The sequence below is a fragment of the Xylona heveae genome (assembly GCF_001619985.1).
Source record: "Xylona heveae TC161 unplaced genomic scaffold L228scaffold_15, whole genome shotgun sequence".
Lineage (NCBI taxonomy): Eukaryota > Fungi > Ascomycota > Xylonomycetes > Xylonales > Xylonaceae > Xylona > Xylona heveae.
Genome location: NW_017264207.1, coordinates 312,118 through 329,241, shown reverse-complemented (window position 1 = coordinate 329,241; position 17,124 = coordinate 312,118). Strand labels below are relative to the sequence as shown.

Here is a 17,124-nt window from a genome sequence, read left to right as displayed (position 1 = left end):
AAGTGGAGAGTCACCTATCAATGCACTGAACCCTCTCCTCCAATGCCCCGCGCTGCTCCCCTCCGTAGATTGCTTACAACACCCATCTTCTCTTACTCGCCCGCTCGATCCTGGTCTCCAAATATTTCTTGTCACTTTCGAAAACCTTTCCAGCCTTCGTCTCCTCAGAAAACCATTTTCCGACGACCAGTTCATAGCTCCGCCATGGCCCCGCAGCTAGACTCATACTTTAAGCAGTAAGCTTCTAAAATGTCACGAATCTCCGATATCCTACTGACATGCTTGATAATTCAGGGTCGACGGCCTGTCAGATAACTTCATTGACCGTTCGTCTCTTTGAAATCTCCAAATAATAAATTTAATCTACCAAGCTGACGCTTTTCTCAATCAAGGCCTCCGCAAGGCGGTTGCTATCCCCTCAATCTCGGCCGACGATGAGCGCAGACCGGACGTTGTCAAGGTGGGTTTATTGCAACCCCCATAGATCGCTAATTGATACTGTTAAGCCAGACGTGTTTCTGACTCTGCAATGTAGATGGGCAAGTTCCTTGCTTCGGAGCTTCGAGCGCTGGGAGCTCACGTCGAGGAGCGACCGCTAGGCAAGCAGCCTCACAAGGAGCACCTTGAGCTCCCTCCCGTCATCGTTGCCCGATATGGCAATGACAAGAACAAGCGGACTATTCTTGTGTACGGCCACTACGATGTGCAACCGGCCAACAAGGAGGACGGCTGGGCCACCGAGCCGTTTGAGCTCAGCATCGACGACAAGGGCCGCATGTTCGGCCGTGGCAGCACTGATGACAAAGGCCCCGTTCTGGGCTGGATCAACTGCATTGAAGCTCACCTGAAGGCTGGCGTTGATTTCCCCGTCAACCTGTTAATGTGCTTTGAAGGTATGGAGGAGTACGGTTCGGAGGGTCTGGACGACTTTATCACCGCCGAGGCCAAGGGTTTCTTCAAGGACGCCGACGCCGTTTGCATTTCGGACAACTACTGGCTTGGTACCGAGAAGCCCTGCTTGACCTATGGTCTTCGTGGCTGCAACTACTACTCCATCGCCATCTCCGGCCCTGGCCAAGACCTGCACAGCGGTGTATTTGGTGGATCCGCACAGGAGCCCATGACGGACATTGTCCGGGTCATGGGCTCGCTGGTCGACACAGACGGCAACATTCAAATCCCCGGTCTCAAGGACCTCGTGGCGCCTGTGACCGAGGAGGAAAAGTCGCTTTACGGTGACATCAGCTACACCATGGACAACCTCTACGAGAGCTTAGGTAGCAAGACCAGCATCTTTGAGGACAAGGAGCGCACGCTGATGGCGCGCTGGCGATTCCCTTCGCTCTCGCTGCACGGCATCGAGGGCGCCTTCTCCGCTGCTGGCGCCAAGACTGTCATCCCCGCCAAGGTTGTGGGCAAGTTTTCCATTCGGACTGTGCCCAACATGCAAATCGACGAAGTCAATGAGCTGGTGTACAAGCACGTCAAGGCCGAGTTTGCCAAGCTCAAGAGCAAGAACACGCTGGACGTGTCCCTGCAGCATGCGGGCATGTGGTGGGTTGCCAGCCCCAAGCACTGGAACTTTAGTGCCGCTGGCAAAGCCGTCGAGAAGGTGTGGGGCGTGAAGCCTGATCTCACCCGTGAGGGCGGAAGGTAAGTCATGAACCTTTTTTCTTTCCCCCCCCCCCCTTTTCTTTTCTTTTTTATTTGTTTTCCTCGGTTTCCTCGGTGCATATTGGCTAATACCCATGGTTTTATTAGTATCCCTGTCACGCTCACCTTCGAGCAAGCTACGGGCAAGAACGTCTTATTGTTACCCATGGGCTCGTCCACTGACGCCGCCCACTCCATCAACGGTGAGTCCCCCTCCCAGTACTCCTTTCTTTTTCATTATATTATCATTTCCGTTTTATTATCATTACCATTATTATCATCCTCTTCTTTACGCCCTGTCAACGAGTAACAAAATGGCTAACTATATCATCTCCCTTCTCGCAAAATACAGAAAAACTCGACAAGAGAAATTAGTAAGTGCCCCTTTCCCACTCTCTACATACATTTCCCTCTTTCCAGCTCTTTCCCTCCTTTCCCTCCTTTCGTCCCTTTCGTCCCTACAAATGCCAATGCTAACCATTTTCTTTTCCTTTCCCTACGAACAGCATCGAAGGAATCAAGCTTCAAGGCGCTTACCTGCACTACGTCGCCGAGGAACCCTTGTCATAGTTTCTTTCTTTTTTTTTTTTATTCAACTCGCAGTATATGCGCATCGTATCTTGCCTTTGCTTCTCGGTTTCTATCCAAGCCGTTATAGAAGAATTAAATGAATTAACAATAATAAAAAATACTTTGAACCGCGCTAGAGGTGGACATTGCCTGATCGGTCGATGATATATGCCTCTCTGCAAGGCATCACCACTTCTATGCGAGGGTTCTGTAGCCTGCTGCAAGGTGTAAATTATGAAAGTAGGCCTGGATGCATGCATCATGTCATGAAACAGTCCCCTGTGGCTACCCTCCTTCCCCCCCCCCCTTTGGGTGCGGGGACCCAAAATCCAAAACCCCTGAGGTTTGATACAGGTGGTAGTCTGCCATCCCTCCAGAGCTGAAGAATGAAACTCACTAAATTACAGTTAAAGCTTTTAGTATTGTAGTTAAGAATTGTGGTTAAGAATCTATATTTTAACCTATCTAGCTCAATTTTCATGCTATATGCTTCGGGGTTGATACATTTCCAACATAGAATACATAGGTTTATTGTAAAAATCATCTTTATGTTAGTCAAATTTAGGGAGGGAAGGAGGGAGAAGCAAAGCTTCAACGGACTGAATTTTAATTCTTATACTATCTATACTATACATACCATACCATACGTACCATACCATACCATACCATACGTACCATACCATACGTACCATACCATACCAGTAACCCTATACCCTATACCCTTAATATACAAAATAGTTCAAAGTCCACCTCCAAGTGAAACATAGCATGAAACAAAGAGAGGGCCTTGCATCAATTAATTGACCCTTGCATAGGTAATGAAGCCCTTGCATGCAGCTCAATTATATAAGGAGTCAAGATGGCCCCGGAATCTCAATTCTTTCAACATCACCGTGCTATGACTACTATGCTATGACTACTATGCTATGACTACTATGCTATGACTACTATGCTATGACTACTATGTTATGAAAACAAGCTTCCCCGGCGAGGCCGTGGAGAATGCTAAGAGTCCAGACTAACCCTTCAGACTAACCTCTCAATAGGGACCATCCGATCGCCGGACTAGAAGCTCCCTGCGGCCAGCGGCCAGCGCCCAGGAATCGCCCGTTCAACTTGTTTGAGAAAATAAAATTCTTAAGTTGGAAAATAAGTAACGTTGTGACTGAACTAGTGCCGCTCCTCGAATATACATATCTCCAGAGAAAATCTTCAGAGCAAATCTTGGGAATCCCGATATTCAGATATCCAGATATCCAGACATACATAACATAGCTAGGACATATATATATGTGATAGACATAGCACCATGGAAGCTATAACGTAATGTAAGTATTTAGGTAGCTAACTACCTAGGTAAGGTCAAGTAGTATATTGTAAATACTATGATATATGATATATGACATGCGACATGTGGTATATATAATATAATATAAAGTGTGTGACAAGTCAATCGGAATGTAAAGTTTAGAATATATATGATATAAACGATAAAAATAAACATGGGGATATATAACATGGGAGATGGAATATATATATAAATATATATGTGGAAAAAATGAAGATGTGGAAAAAAAAGAAAAAGAAGAAGAAAAAAGAACAAGAATGATATCAATAATCGGTCAAGGACGTCGAGTCGACCAAGGAAAAAACAGGGCATTTCCCGGGGTTCATGTGAACGTCAATGCGCATGAGCATGGGTATGACCATGAGTATGAGACTGATGAGCGTGATGAGTGTGATCCCGCTCTCTATCGCGATGTTTTCTTCTGAATCCACCGACCAATCCACTTAGTTTTCCCGGCTTACTCGACGAACTCGAGGTCATGGTGGACATTGAAGTCGACGAATTCGAATGAGGCGTGGGAAACATTCCCGAGGATCCCGTCGTCGTCGTTGTGGTGGTGGTGGGAGGCGCCGAGGAAGCAATACCGCCTGCGTCTCCGGCACTAGGAGTATCATAATGGCTGACTGCGATACCGGTTGCTTCTCTGGCACTTGCACTGCGGTAGACTCCTCCTACTCCTACTCCTCCTCCTCCGGCGGCGACACCTGTGCCGTGTGCATATATTGCGTCTCGTTGATGTGCTGCGGCGCTGACACCGGATATGGACGATGACGAGGAGCGGTCGCGATAAGATTCTTGGCTGAGACGGGCACCGCTAGCGGCAGCAACGGCAGCAGCAGTAGCGGTACCATAGGGATCGGAGGAAAATGATCCTGCGTGCTGGAGATGAGCTTGTCCGTGGCCGCCTTGGCTGTAGCTTTGGCAGCGCGCGAGCGCGCAGGGATCGAGAGCCCAGCCGTCGTCGTCAACGACAACCATACCGCTGCGTTTATCTCGGAACCGGTGGAGCAAGTTGCTTAGGTTATGCGAGGGAGCATTGTTGTTGTTAGAAGAGGAAGAGGAGGTATTATTGTCGCCTCCAGCCGAAGTATATCCTGGACCTGGCGATGCAATTCCATAACCAATGCCATTGGCACCAGCGGCAACGGATGAAGCGCGAGATGCGGAAATGGATGAAGGTGCTGATGCAGCTTCTTCGAGTTGGCCAAGGAACTCTTCCCACTTCAACGACAATCGACTGTCGGGACGGTCAATCTGCTCGGCTTTGGCGAGCACGTCTTTCTTGTGCTGATCAAGTTTAACGCAAATATTGTGGAAAGCTTCCAGATTTGGGCTTGCAAAGCGTGGTGCATTGGAAGGTTGCGACTGTTGTGGATCGGACGGGTCTTGCTCGCCGTCTTCGGCTATTCCTGTTGCGACAAGCGTACTACTTGATGTGGCGGACGAAGATGGCGAAAATGTAGAATTCGAGGATGAAGAAGAGGTAAAAGTAGCATCGAGCCACAGGGTGACTAATGCTGCAAATGTGCGTGACTGGTCAATGAGGTACGGTAGTGAAAGCGTCCCCTCGCGGGAGGTTTGAGGAAGTCGGGAAATAATGGTAATAGGGGTACTATAAGATGGCGTTACAGCGGCAGAAGATGATCGAGGATCAAATGAAACGTAGCAAATGGCGTCGATAAAGTCCTTGAAGGCTTGTCTGTTTGAAGTGAGGAAGCTATTCATGGGTTCCATCCAAGTCTCCTTTGTGCCAAATGCTCGCATGTTTGCGAGACCTTGAAGCGATTTGGCAATGAGGGTCAGTGCTCTCTGAGCCTTGGGTCGGGGATGTTCTAGCAAAATATTAGCTTTCACGGATCGGGAAGATCAAAACTGGGAAATAACTCGAGCTTGTTGCTTACCATCCAAGAGCCCAAATAATTTGGGGTTGAGCACCGCTGGACAAAAGAACCGCAAGAACAAAAAGCCAGACACGCTGCTATAGAGAACCGACCGCTGAAACCCGCCAAAACGATCTTCCGCGCACGCACGAATGTGTCGTAGAATCATCCGCAGCTCTGCGGGACAGCTTGATGCGGAATTTGCAATACTATCCCATATAGCCTTGGTAAAGCCTATTAGGTTCCGCCAATTCTTCTCCAGATCGTGCTTTGACTCTAATCGATTTGGATCAACTTCGCAGTCGAGCTCACTCGTCTCAATCTCTCGAAGTTTCCCACGCAGCGTGTCTTCCAAGTACTCCTTCCCGACGCGCCTCATGTGGTGGTCTAGAGCCTTTGTAAACAGGGAATTGCCTCGAAAGAGAAGGTTCGCCTCAATTGTAGCATTCCGCCCTAGATCCCGCAACATCATCTCTCGATCGATATTGGAATCAAACGTCTCATTCGAGCCTAATCGTCTGCTGAATCGAAATCGATGTGGTGTATCCCGATCAATGCCATCAATCTCGTCTTCTGCCAATCGCATCAACCAGTCTGTAACTTGTCCAGACACCTGAAAGATGTCAACTAGAATCTCGGAGAGAGATCGAAGTTCAGGCTGTATCGCCCGAGCCATCTCCTGGGTAAGACCATTGGAAAATCGGTGCAAGATTTCCGACATGGGCTGGTATTCTTTCGCCATGAGAATCACCAACTCCTCGGTTTTGACTCTGATCAGCATCTGCCCAATAGTCTCTCCAGCATGATCAATGACCGAGCACCACTTCTCCGTCTGCTTTCGTCGGTCAAATTCATCAAGATAGACATTTACTTTTCCGCAGACGACGTCGGTAGTATGACCGCCGAGATAGCCAGGGAAATCAAAAAAGTCAAAGTCTTCATTCGCAAAAGGAGAAGGCTTCCCTCCATTTGTCTCCTGAGGATCATATGCAGGACTTTTTTTTAATACCACGGAAACACATGATGAAGAAGCTGGCACCTCGTCAAAGACAAACTCTTCTCGCCAAAACGGATTCTCTTTGCTGGTTTTGGACGATGTCTTTGCCGCCATCTCGTCATCCAAGATGACCTCCGCAAAGTAATTTGCTGGAGCAGATCCACCTTCCGATTGATTATTCTTTCTTCCACCCGGAACCTGGTTTTTAGGCTGATGCAGCTTCGCCTCGATAATACATAGTGATATCGAACGTTCAATGCGAAATAAATCGGCCCTGGACCCTGTGGATGCAGCCGCTCTCGCTTCTCTGCTACTTGCCTCTTCATCCGGTGTTATTTGATCTGGGCCATAGAGCTCAGGAATGGTGAATGCTCTGAGCAAAACATACCACGCCTCGAATAATATGCGGTTCTCCAGTGCCAGGTAAACAGGCCGTACCAGGGATAGCGAGGTTGAAGTCGAAGTATATCGTGGATAGATGGCAATGCAGAACTCTTCTCCAAGGACTGACGGATTGAGGTGCCGTATCGCACATCTCGAGATTTGGGGGAGCTGTACCGAGGAAATGAGAGACATTTCAAAGTCTGAATAAAGCTTGAGCTCGCCATTTTCTTGCAAAATACAAGAGACTTTCTTCCAGGTGCCAGATTTACGTCCCAAATGACCATAGATTGAAGGACTTCTCGCGGCTGATGGTGTGTAAGGAAACTTTGCTTGGCCAAAGCTTTCCCAAAACATCATCTTTCCCACCTTGATGATCGCTGCATTCTTGACGAGAGACGCACTTGAGCTCCGGCGACTATTTTCAAGGCTCGGCGATGGAACTTTGGTCATCTTGCACTGTACACCCTTTGAGCCCACTGGCAGCCAGCATAGCAGCCCGGCCAACCAATTGTCGAATTCCTCAGGGTCATCAATGCGCAATTGTACGTTGACACCGTGGGAGTAAGATACGATATCAAGACATGTAGTTTGGCGTTCGTGATCAAAGGAGCTCTTAACCTGGCAACCGCGAAGATCAGGAACGAGTATCACGTTCCCTGCATCCTTCCGTGCGCTATGAATGAGGCTACCAGTTTCCTCATTAATGTAACAGTAGCCCCAGGCCCAGGAGCCCGTCCTATTGGATCTGAACCCCACCGTGCCATGCACCACGCCACGATTTGCCTTCATCAACTGAAATATCCTGTTCGCGTTTGAGGTAAATACAGGCGATGGCAGAGATGCGTCCTGGGTTGAAGAGCCCATGACTGGGGTCACCAGTCGAGGCGAGCCTCTGAAATGGCGATGCCGGATGGGGTCAGCGACATGAGGTTCCAGCAAGGGCGAGGTAACTGCAGATCCAATGTTCAGGGAAGCGACTCTCTCTTCCAACACGTGGCGGTGCGTGGATGAGCTGGCCGAGTTCACAGATCCGATTCGGGGGCGAGTGCGCGGCAAGAGAAGCGTTGGTGATCGCTCACGGGTGTTTTCCAGCGTTCTTGTGCGAGGCCGGCGATCAGAAGGTTTTGTGCCCGGAAGGCGAGCCGATTTCAGAAAGGATTGTGTTAGTGAGTCGGAGGATCTGTTCTTTGGACTTTGGGTACGAGCAGTTCGAGGAGATGTCGGCGAAGAAGCTGGTTGTTTAAAATTATAGACCCCACTGGTTTCAGGTATGGACTCTGGTGTACCTGTTCGAAACTCCACATCTCGAAAAGTCTGGCCGTGATTCGAATAGGAATGATTGTCCATGGAAGATGAGCTTTTAGTGGCACGGCCTAATTGTGGTCGGTCTGTCACATCGGTAGCATGCTTCACTCTGCTTCGCGACTGACGATCCATCACACCCATCTCAGGCCACCCACTTGGCCCAGCACAAGGCTGCGATGGGCTCTTTTGCTGTAGGCAACGAGAGATGGGAGAGGATGAGCAACGTTCAGGCTCGAACGATTGCTCGACGAATCACTAGCCGTCCAATTCGCGGATAAGCTCACGATTGGCTCTTTCTCTGTCTCCCTATTTAGAGGGTAAAGAAACCGGGATAGCGTTTGAAGCCCAACACACTCCGCCACAGGTCGAACAACCCAACCATTCGATTCTTTCCAATTGTACGCCGCCGGCCGTTATCCACTGCGCTTTCGAGGGCCGTCTTTGGGTGGTGATTCTCGGTGGCCCGACAATTCGACGGTTGGCTAGGGGCTAGCTAATTTTGAAAGTTTGCAGGACCGGGTCGACAACAGAAACTCCCAATATCATCCTACAGCTATACAGAATCCCAAGCCGGTTCGAGAGCGACGCATCGATCTGCAGGAAACGTTGAAGCTTGTCCCTTCAGCACCGCTGGTTGCTCGCCTGTAACTTTTGCGGTACAGGCTAGCAGTCCGGCTATACAATTCGGCGTCAGAACGGGATGCAATGTTGGGTTTTGCGTTTCAATAGATGCTCTCAAATTTCACAATGTGAATATTTCTCGTCGGCTAGACAATGGTCAAAAGGTTCGTTCCTGCATCCGAAATGAGGTAGTCGAGTTTCAAGTGGGAGTAGCTTGGGGGAGGAGGAATTGCCCACTTCCGCTGTTGGAAAAGCTCCCGTGCGGATACACCACGCTGCACCGAAGCGGGAAGTTAAAGCTCGATTGGTAGTCGAACGTTGAGCAGGATAATTGTAGCAAAAACTGGATGGAGAAAAGAAAAATGGCAAATTGAAACACGAGTCAATACATTTGATGATGCTGGCCGATCGGCAACTGTCAAGTATCGACTGGGGTTTTTGGCATTTGCGTGCTAAAAGACCGTTTGTTTCGCTTACGAGAGCAACAGGCAAGATAGAAAGAGCGAGAGGAGAGTTGCGTGCCTACGGGGGTTGTATGTTTTTAGTTTACTTACCTTAGGTAGTCGTTAGGATTGCAAGCCGCCAGAGAGAGATAGTGGCAAGGGCATCTGGTCGAGACTTGCTTATCAGGGGAAACTGCCGTAGAACAATAAAATATAGTGTTCTGCCTGGGGAACTACTCGATGGCAAGTGCAGAGATTATATGTTAATTATGCAAATTGCTTTGGGTGCTAAAAGACCAGCGATAATAACATGTCAATTCTTGCCGCCATGAAAAGTTTCCGGTGTCAAGCTCTGGTGTAACAACCATCTTCACCGCTCAACTGAATGTCTCGTTGCACTAACACTACTAACCAACGAGCAAGCTGCTGTTAACTGATTCCTCCCCCAAAACGCCCCCCAGTTGCCCCTCCCCTCTCGCTCTTTTCACCTTCGTCGGCTCAGGGTCCTCCGGGGGCGGCTTCTTCCGACCGAGAACCTTACTCGCTCCTTCCTCTTTGGGCCTTCTGGGATTACCACCTCCCATGCTTCTTCCACAAACCCTCCAAACCTTGTACATTACGGACTAATTCCCTGTTCATCCCCACACTGGGAAACAAACCTTGGACGATTTCAACGTAAATTCGCATCAGACCCAAAGTATCGAGCATGTAGAGCAGCACATAAAAGAGTAAAAGTTAACTTATAGCTCATTTCGTCTGCAGTAAAGGATCCAGCAAAAACAAAAAATTTTGGTAAATTCAAGAGCTGCGCGCCATTTGCCAGAACAGATGCCTGATAAAAAGAAAGACATGGGAAAAACGCTGATTATCCGTGGCTCGTTTACAACCAATATCGCAAGCCGAGAAAAACGAAAATAAGAAGAAAGAAACCCTTGTCGAACTATTTAATCTCTATGTCGAGGGAATCCAAATACACTTAAATGTTGGCATCGCACTAGATAATCGCATTCAATTCACACACTGGAAATCGTCTAACGCCGAGCAAAGCAGCACTTGATACCGGACCGGCCAAGGAACCAGCAGCAACCGAGGAAGCGAATTAGCGACAAGACTGCAGTCGTCCACAAGAGAATGCGGAAGAAGTACTGCGTTCGTGCCGTGCTTTGTTTCTGTAAAAAAGAAGAAAAAATTGTGTCAGCAAGTCGCAACGTGTTGGTAGGGCTATTACAAGGCTGAACATACTGTGAATCCCAATTGCGTGAAATTATCACTGGTGACGGCAACAGAGAGCAAAGCGTTGGAAAAGATCCAGGCAGCTACCAGCTTGGTCCGGAAACTCTTGTATGAATCTTCCAGGGTCTTCCTCTCGTCCACCTTGGGAGGGATGTACGGTTCCAAGGCACGCTTGACCGTAATCTCAAACTGGCTGTCGATATCGGCTTGCGGTTTGTCAGGCTCTTCAATGACAGCAACTTTGCCATCGGCAGCCTTGGTAGTTTGCGCAGACGGAAGAGCGTCAGCCTTGTCCGAACCCTTGGTACCCCACGATACGTCGTGCCAATTGCTGTAGGCGTATACGTTGAGAATGTTGACGTAGGATGACATGGTGAGCAGATACTGCGGGAACGAAGTAAACATGTGCCAAGGGTCGAGGTACATAAAGGAAGCGACAAAGTAGAGACCAAATGTGGCGGCAATGGCAATAATGATGATACCAGCGCTCGCAGAGGAGAAGAATGACTTGGCAAAGGCCTCGGCAGAAGAGTCGTTGAGCTTCTCCGTGTATGGACTGGTGAACGCTCGAACGACCAAGTACATGGTCAAAACGATCAAATATGCCTGAATCAGGCCAAAGATGACAAAGGAGGTGATATACGTCCATTTGGATCTGTTGTTCTCAGGTCAGCTATTTTTGTGTCACAATTAAAGGGAGAATAATATCATATTCGTATAGGAGGCTGGACATACCCTTTTGGCCGATTACCCAAAGCAAGGATGAATTGCAGTAGTAGGAAGGCGAGATAGAGGTATTGCAAAACGATGTTGACCTTTGGTGAAGCATCTGCACCGAAGGGGAAACCAGTGTGTTTATTTTGATCTGAAGGAGTGCCGACGAGGTTCATGATGACAGAGGTTGTCAACCAGAAAGAAGCTAGATGAGTTGACAGGTTAGCCTGAGGATGTTGCAAAGGAGGAAAATAAATAAATAAAAAGAGGGGAGGTCCTACCGAGAGTGAACCAAGCCATGATGACAGTAGCAATGTTGTAAAGAAGCTGAAGGTGAAAGAAAAACATGCGGATGATATTGTGCCCGCTCTTGTACATGCGTCCAAAGTGCATGACGGAATAAATACTGGCCGCAAATGAACCGTTCAGCCACCGACGACGCTGGCTGATGAATTCGGGTGCACCTTCAGGAACATCGGTTTCGGCCTTGGACGCTTTGACATAGGTAAGATGCCATTTGGATCCTGCCTTGGCAACCAGCTCGAAACACAGAATACGATCCTCGGCCAAGAACATGTTCTTCTTGAAAATGTTCATGCCCTCAATACCCTTCTTTCCAAGTCGCTTGGAAAGAGTATGATCACCGTGGAAATACTGTTCCAGAGGACGGCCCATAATGGCTCGGAACCGATAAGCTGAGAATGCACCGGGAAGCACACTAACGTATCCAAAGGAGCTTTCGAGCGGTTTATCAAGGATATTGCTTATCTTGTACTCAAAGTTTTGTGCGGCGACCAGAGGGTTGACCAGGTGTTTCCAGCCCTTGCCCAACATGGCATGGATCTCACCACAAGCACCGCCCAAATCTTTGTCATTATAAAAGGCCTCCCAGAGAGCCAGCAACGATTTTGAGCCCGGCTTAGTTCCGGCATCAAGCAGAATGCAGACTTCGGGGTTGAGGATTCGACCAAAGGCGTTGAACAACCAACGGTGCGAGTTAATCTTCTTGTTGTTCTTCTGCTTCAGACAGAACATCATCTGCACCGGCGGCAGGTTGTTCGGGGCATCGGCACGCGGACGGATGAGCTGCTGTGAGGGGGTGACGGAGAGCTGCGTCGTGTACTCAAACTATTTATTGCCGTTAGCTATTCCCCTGCTCGGCCATCGTTCACGGAGCCTAAATCTCTGGAAAACGTACAATATGGGCCACAGTCTCTTTACCGTCGACATCCCTTTTCATGACGCCATCCTGATAGACGCCAACGGTGGCGAGGACATCGAGCGTATCCTTGTCGCAAGGATCGATTCCGTCAAAGACCAAACACACAACAATTTTTTGCCAGGCCGGTCCACCCTTGTTCCAGAACTCCGACCGTTTGAGGTTTACAATGTCACGAATGTTTTGCATGACACCATGCAGAGTGCGGGCCGTCAACACCTTATCTTCATTGTAGTAGGTAATGGCAATGAGAAGTTCGGTGTGTCGGTTGTACATGGCTGGCCGGAGATTGTAACCGTTCTTCAAGGTGAAGTCATCGGGATCGCAGGTCGCGGCGGTATCTGTCATAGCAGTTAGCAATTACCCAGGTCTACTCGGCCGCTCTTAATCGCTAGTAGCATACATCTCATGTGGGTGAACTCTTCGGTCCCCCCTTCAAGATCATTGCGATACTTGGGCTCGACCGCATTCTGAATGGCACTCGGAACAGGATAGTCAACGCTCAAAACTGAGCCCTGGACCAACTTCACTTTACGGGTTGCATAACGACGAAGCCCGTCGGCAGGAGCCTGCCGTTCCCGCCACGCTTCGGTTGAGCCCGTTTCGCTGCGTTCATATGGGGAAGGTCCTCTGTCTGGGACGCCAAACATGGCGGTGGGATCTTCAAGTGTCGCGCCTGAGAACGATGAAGGAGCTGCACCGTAGGGTTCCGCATATGAGCCCAAGGGCGCCGCGTTGGAGGCATATGTTTCGGTCAAGTTGTATGGGGAGTGTGCGTGACCCAGGGTTGGAGCGTGCGGGTCATCAAATGGAGTACCGTGGGTTTGGTGCAGGAGAGAAGCCTCCGCCTCGTCGTCTGAAGGTTCATTCTGTCGGGGAGGTAGATGATATTCCTGGGGGAAGTTGGATCAGCTCGCTGCCGTGACCAAAGCTTGGGGACCAAAAAAGAAGGTAGGCTTTGAGAAGGGGAAGATAGAAAGCTTACCGTGCCACTGTGCAGATCTTGAAGCTGGTGCTCATCCCCCATATGGCCACCGGGGCCATGGTACGCCATCTTCCACGATGGTACCTCTGGATGCGATGTTTTAAAAACAATGCAACTAAGCTATTGGAAGCCCGCAGAAGAGGTTATGTCAAACAAATTCTAAGAGAAACAAGTGTTCGTCCGTCTAGCCGGTCCCTCGGATCCTGTGATCTCGCGAGGTTTAGCTAAGTGGAAAGAGGATCGGTTCAAATCTTGACCGGCGATGAGAGCCAAAGAGATTAGAACCGAGATGGAAAAGGTTGGCCACCACAGCAAGTGGAAAGGGATGTTGTCCTCCCTTGTCGATGAGGAGAGCAAACAGCAGTTGTAGCGTTCGGAGGAAGGAATGGCTCGTGTTCGGATTGTCAGATGGATGAAGTAGCGGAGCTGCTGTTCAGAACAGGAAAATCAAGAAAGTTTCAGCTAAGTCGATCAAGCGACCATACAGCTTCTCTCATCTATGGATGAAGGAGGGGAGGGGAAGGGGGAGATGTGCTGGACAGAGTGGGCGTGTGAACCCTTCTCTACTCCGTATACACGCACGCACAAGAATAGCCGTACAGGTATGGGTTACTCTTTTGCATCCACAGCTGAACCACAACAACAGCCTTATGGTTCGGTAAAGCGACACGGGGGGAGGTGGGTACACTGGAATGGGGGATTTTTGTTCGCACGTACTGTACAAGTCAGGAATACCTGCTACCTGCTTCAACCTCCAGTGACTACTGTCAATGATCTCGGCTTTCAGTGCGAGTACTTTTGTCTGTGATGTTTCTCTTTGTCTACCTGAGTTCCTGCTGGATTTTACGGTGCGAGAGGCCAAGTCACTGACCGCTCAAGGGATGTCGTAATGCAGGAGAAAAGTACAGCTACTAGTTGGGACCGAAAGTGGACCAAGGATGAAAGGCAGTTAAAAGAAGACCCTTCTTTTTCTCCCCTTGTTCCGCTCTGGTCGACCCCCGCTGAAACGTAACTGATACTAAGCGATCGACAATAAGGAGGTCAATAGGGCACTTTGTCCACTAATAGGCCCGGATTGAACCGTGGTTCGCCAGGCTTAATTTCCGGCACGGAGACGTCTAGAGGAGTCTTTTTTTGAAGAGGTAAGTGAACATGTAACTGGTGCCGAAGCAAAAAGGAGCCAAGAGCCATGAACTTCCATTTGTCCCCTCGTCCCCCCCATGCGCCTTCTTTTATGGACCCTTTCCGAAGACGCGTGTTGCAAAGGTAGCGTCGACTTTCCTTCCCTAGCGCCGCTAAAAACCTAACACGAGCGTCTCGCTGCTACCAAGACACGAGGTTGTTTGACAGCCGTCCCCTTCCAGTTGAGATTATAATTAGCTCTCGCCCTGAGGCGGTGCTGCCAGTCAACGCAACGTAAAATAGGACTATGAGCGTTAGCGAATCCACCCACAAACATTGACTGGCCTTAATTTTGAGGCTGTGTTTTTGATGAAATGACCAAAACAAGTCAATTACATCAGAGTATGTCAAATTTTGTGACAGCTCTCTGAGAAAAACTGATTGCTTGAAATGGCTAATAAGCCTTTTATCAATAAAGTTATTCAAGCTAAGTAGTCGGTAGGCCAAACCTGGCCTCTATTTATGGGCATCGTCATCATCACTTACCCAGGTGCCTTGACCGTTTGCACTGTTTGACTCTCTGCCGGACTGCCGTGTGAAGAATCCAATAGGGTTCTGTTGTATCCTCCCCTTATGGCTTGACTAGATTCGGTCTAAACTGCTTGCTGCAACGACGAGCCTCATACAATGATTTTCCCTGCTGCCTCACAAGACATACACTGTACAAGATTACATGTGTACGACAATGGAGCATCGGGCCTGGAATACACACGGTATGCTTTATAGTGATTCTTCTTCACCGCTCAGGAACCCTGGAGGCCACAATGACATTCGTCGTCCTTTGGGCAATGACCATAGTATTGAACATTATGAGAACAACGAGGCGTGCCTTGAGGTGGGAAAAGACTAGGTAGATAGCCTAATTGCAGACTTATGGAGCAACTATATCGAATATTCCATTTGGCCTAACTTCTGAACCAAATTTTCGACACCTGCTATCGGAGTGTTTACAGTATTTTCAGATGCTGTCAAGCATATCTTCTTCGCTACATGCCTCCAAAGCGGTACTATCACTATAACTAGCGGTCTGACCAGAGCACGTTTCCGGCGCCGCGAGCCGGAGGGCATGGATGTATCGCTTGACCTCGTATTGTTCTTAATTTGGCAGTGTCCTTGAAGTTCCTTTTGAGGTACTGGTGCTTACTATGAGTAGCAACGGGTCCTATTGACACACTGGTCCAAGTTCCGCGGGAACTGACGGTTCCTGGATGCACAGCCCAAGTAAAAAATATGCTATTCAGAAAGGGAAGGGAGGAAAGGCATAAAAAGAAATCCGACTGTTGCGTCACTTTTTGGCGCTCTCTTCCGCCGCTCGCGCGGAAGACGCTTCGACCACTTGTGCGATGTCATCTGGGAGCGGGTAGAGGTGCTCAAGTGGGAGCGCGGCTCTGGCGGCCTCTCTTTGGCCGGTTGACATGAGATCAGAGATTTCTTTCATCAAAAATGTCACGTCCCTTATGGACACTATCCATTCGTCCAAATATCGATCAACCGCTGTGCCGCTCAAACCAATCTGAATTGAGCGGTAAGGGAGTGGATGCAGAAGCAAATCTCTCTCTGGATCCCATTGAACGCGGACGGGACTTGCCCTTTTGTGCTCCTCCCAAGAGCAACTATTCTCCTTGGCGTTTTGAGTATGATGACTGAGGCATGAATGAGCAAGAGCCCATTCAAACCCTTGGCGAGTGATTTCTACGGCCAATACGCGCTCTTGCTTGAGCTTTGTCGCCCAGCCGCAGCGATAGGCCATCCAAAGGAATGAGGGTTTGATCCATGTCATGCGCTCCCGTTTGAAAGGCGGAACAAAATTTCCAGCGCGCAGTGCTGGCTCGGCGATTTCGGCCGGATAAGCCTGATAGACGGTGATGGTTTCAGCGGTGAAACTGGCTCGGACCTCTCGAAAAGCCGACATGATCTGGCGGTGGTGCAAATTTAACAATATTCGTCAATACAACAATAGTTCTGACGGAAAATACGGCTGGTGTCGAGATTATTCATTACTCTTTTCCCAAATTTTTGATTTCTGCCACCTCAAAGAAAAGAAAGGACTCGAAAAAAAGAGAAAAAAGGTCCGCGACAACGTGATCCTTGAAACTATCGCCTCAAATTCTAAACTTATATTATTTTTTCTTGGAGAATCGCCTTTTTGTGACTCACAATTCAGTCGCTGGTAAGCTTGGCATTGTATTTGAATCATTCAATGCTCAACGAAAACACTGATAGAGGTATCATCGTCTCTAGCTTGGCAGGTACCTCCAAACTAGGTAGCATAATTCTTTTGGATCTCCAGGGTATCCCATCAGCAGAACTATCCCCGGTGAAGCCGTTACAGTGTTCGGTCATTTAGCGGCGAGATTGGTAGCTCACAGGTGCCGGCTTTACCTTGGCTGGAGCTGATATCAAAATAAATGGTGCAAGCCATGGCAAGGCATGGCGCACCCTGAATAGGTACTAAAATCGTTAGTAACATATCATCCTTGACGTTGAACAGGCCCCAGTCCCACTTTGGTGTCTCAGTTAAAAGCTGACGACTGGATTTGTGACTTGGACTGCCAAATCAGATGATTACATGGGGAATGGAGATTTAATT

The 17,124-nt window shown here is 48.9% G+C and overlaps 4 protein-coding genes across 4 annotated transcripts; 1 reads left to right on the top strand and 3 right to left on the bottom strand.

Annotated features, from left to right (window-relative positions):
• Positions 1-44: 44 nt before the first annotated feature.
• On the top strand, positions 45-2,307 carry L228DRAFT_251579 (CNDP dipeptidase). The gene is made up of 7 exons (XM_018333584.1): positions 45-236; positions 295-326; positions 393-460; positions 536-1,653; positions 1,762-1,856; positions 2,006-2,027; positions 2,160-2,307. The coding sequence occupies exons 1-7, from the start codon at positions 205-207 to the stop codon at positions 2,221-2,223; spliced, it is 1,431 nt and encodes a 476-aa protein (XP_018184579.1). The 5' UTR covers positions 45-204; the 3' UTR covers positions 2,224-2,307.
• A 1,597-nt stretch (positions 2,308-3,904) lies between these two features.
• On the bottom strand, positions 3,905-8,278 carry L228DRAFT_271650 (hypothetical protein; the record flags this gene model as incomplete). The annotated part of the gene is made up of 2 exons (XM_018335556.1): positions 3,905-5,403; positions 5,473-8,278. 2 exons carry the CDS (start codon positions 8,276-8,278, stop codon positions 3,905-3,907), a joined length of 4,305 nt encoding a protein of 1,434 aa, XP_018184578.1.
• Positions 8,279-10,232: 1,954 nt separating this feature from the next.
• L228DRAFT_215434 (glycosyltransferase family 2 protein) lies at positions 10,233-13,421 on the bottom strand (the record flags this gene model as incomplete). The annotated part of the gene is made up of 7 exons (XM_018330082.1): positions 10,233-10,370; positions 10,444-11,089; positions 11,170-11,353; positions 11,430-12,276; positions 12,347-12,708; positions 12,771-13,260; positions 13,353-13,421. 7 exons carry the CDS (start codon positions 13,419-13,421, stop codon positions 10,233-10,235), a joined length of 2,736 nt encoding a protein of 911 aa, XP_018184577.1.
• Positions 13,422-15,819: 2,398 nt separating this feature from the next.
• Positions 15,820-16,446, bottom strand: L228DRAFT_242059 (hypothetical protein; the record flags this gene model as incomplete). Its single annotated transcript, XM_018331378.1, has 1 exon — positions 15,820-16,446. The coding sequence occupies one exon, from the start codon at positions 16,444-16,446 to the stop codon at positions 15,820-15,822; it is 627 nt and encodes a 208-aa protein (XP_018184576.1).
• Between the last annotated feature and the right edge of the window lie 678 nt (positions 16,447-17,124).

Coding starts and splice junctions, on each gene's coding strand:
- L228DRAFT_251579 (XM_018333584.1), top strand. CDS start 205: ATGGCCCCGCAGCTAGACTCATACTTTAAGCA. Junction 237..294: donor CTAGACTCATACTTTAAGCA/GTAAGCTTCTAA, acceptor TTGATAATTCAG/GGTCGACGGCCTGTCAGATA. Junction 1,654..1,761: donor CTCACCCGTGAGGGCGGAAG/GTAAGTCATGAA, acceptor TGGTTTTATTAG/TATCCCTGTCACGCTCACCT.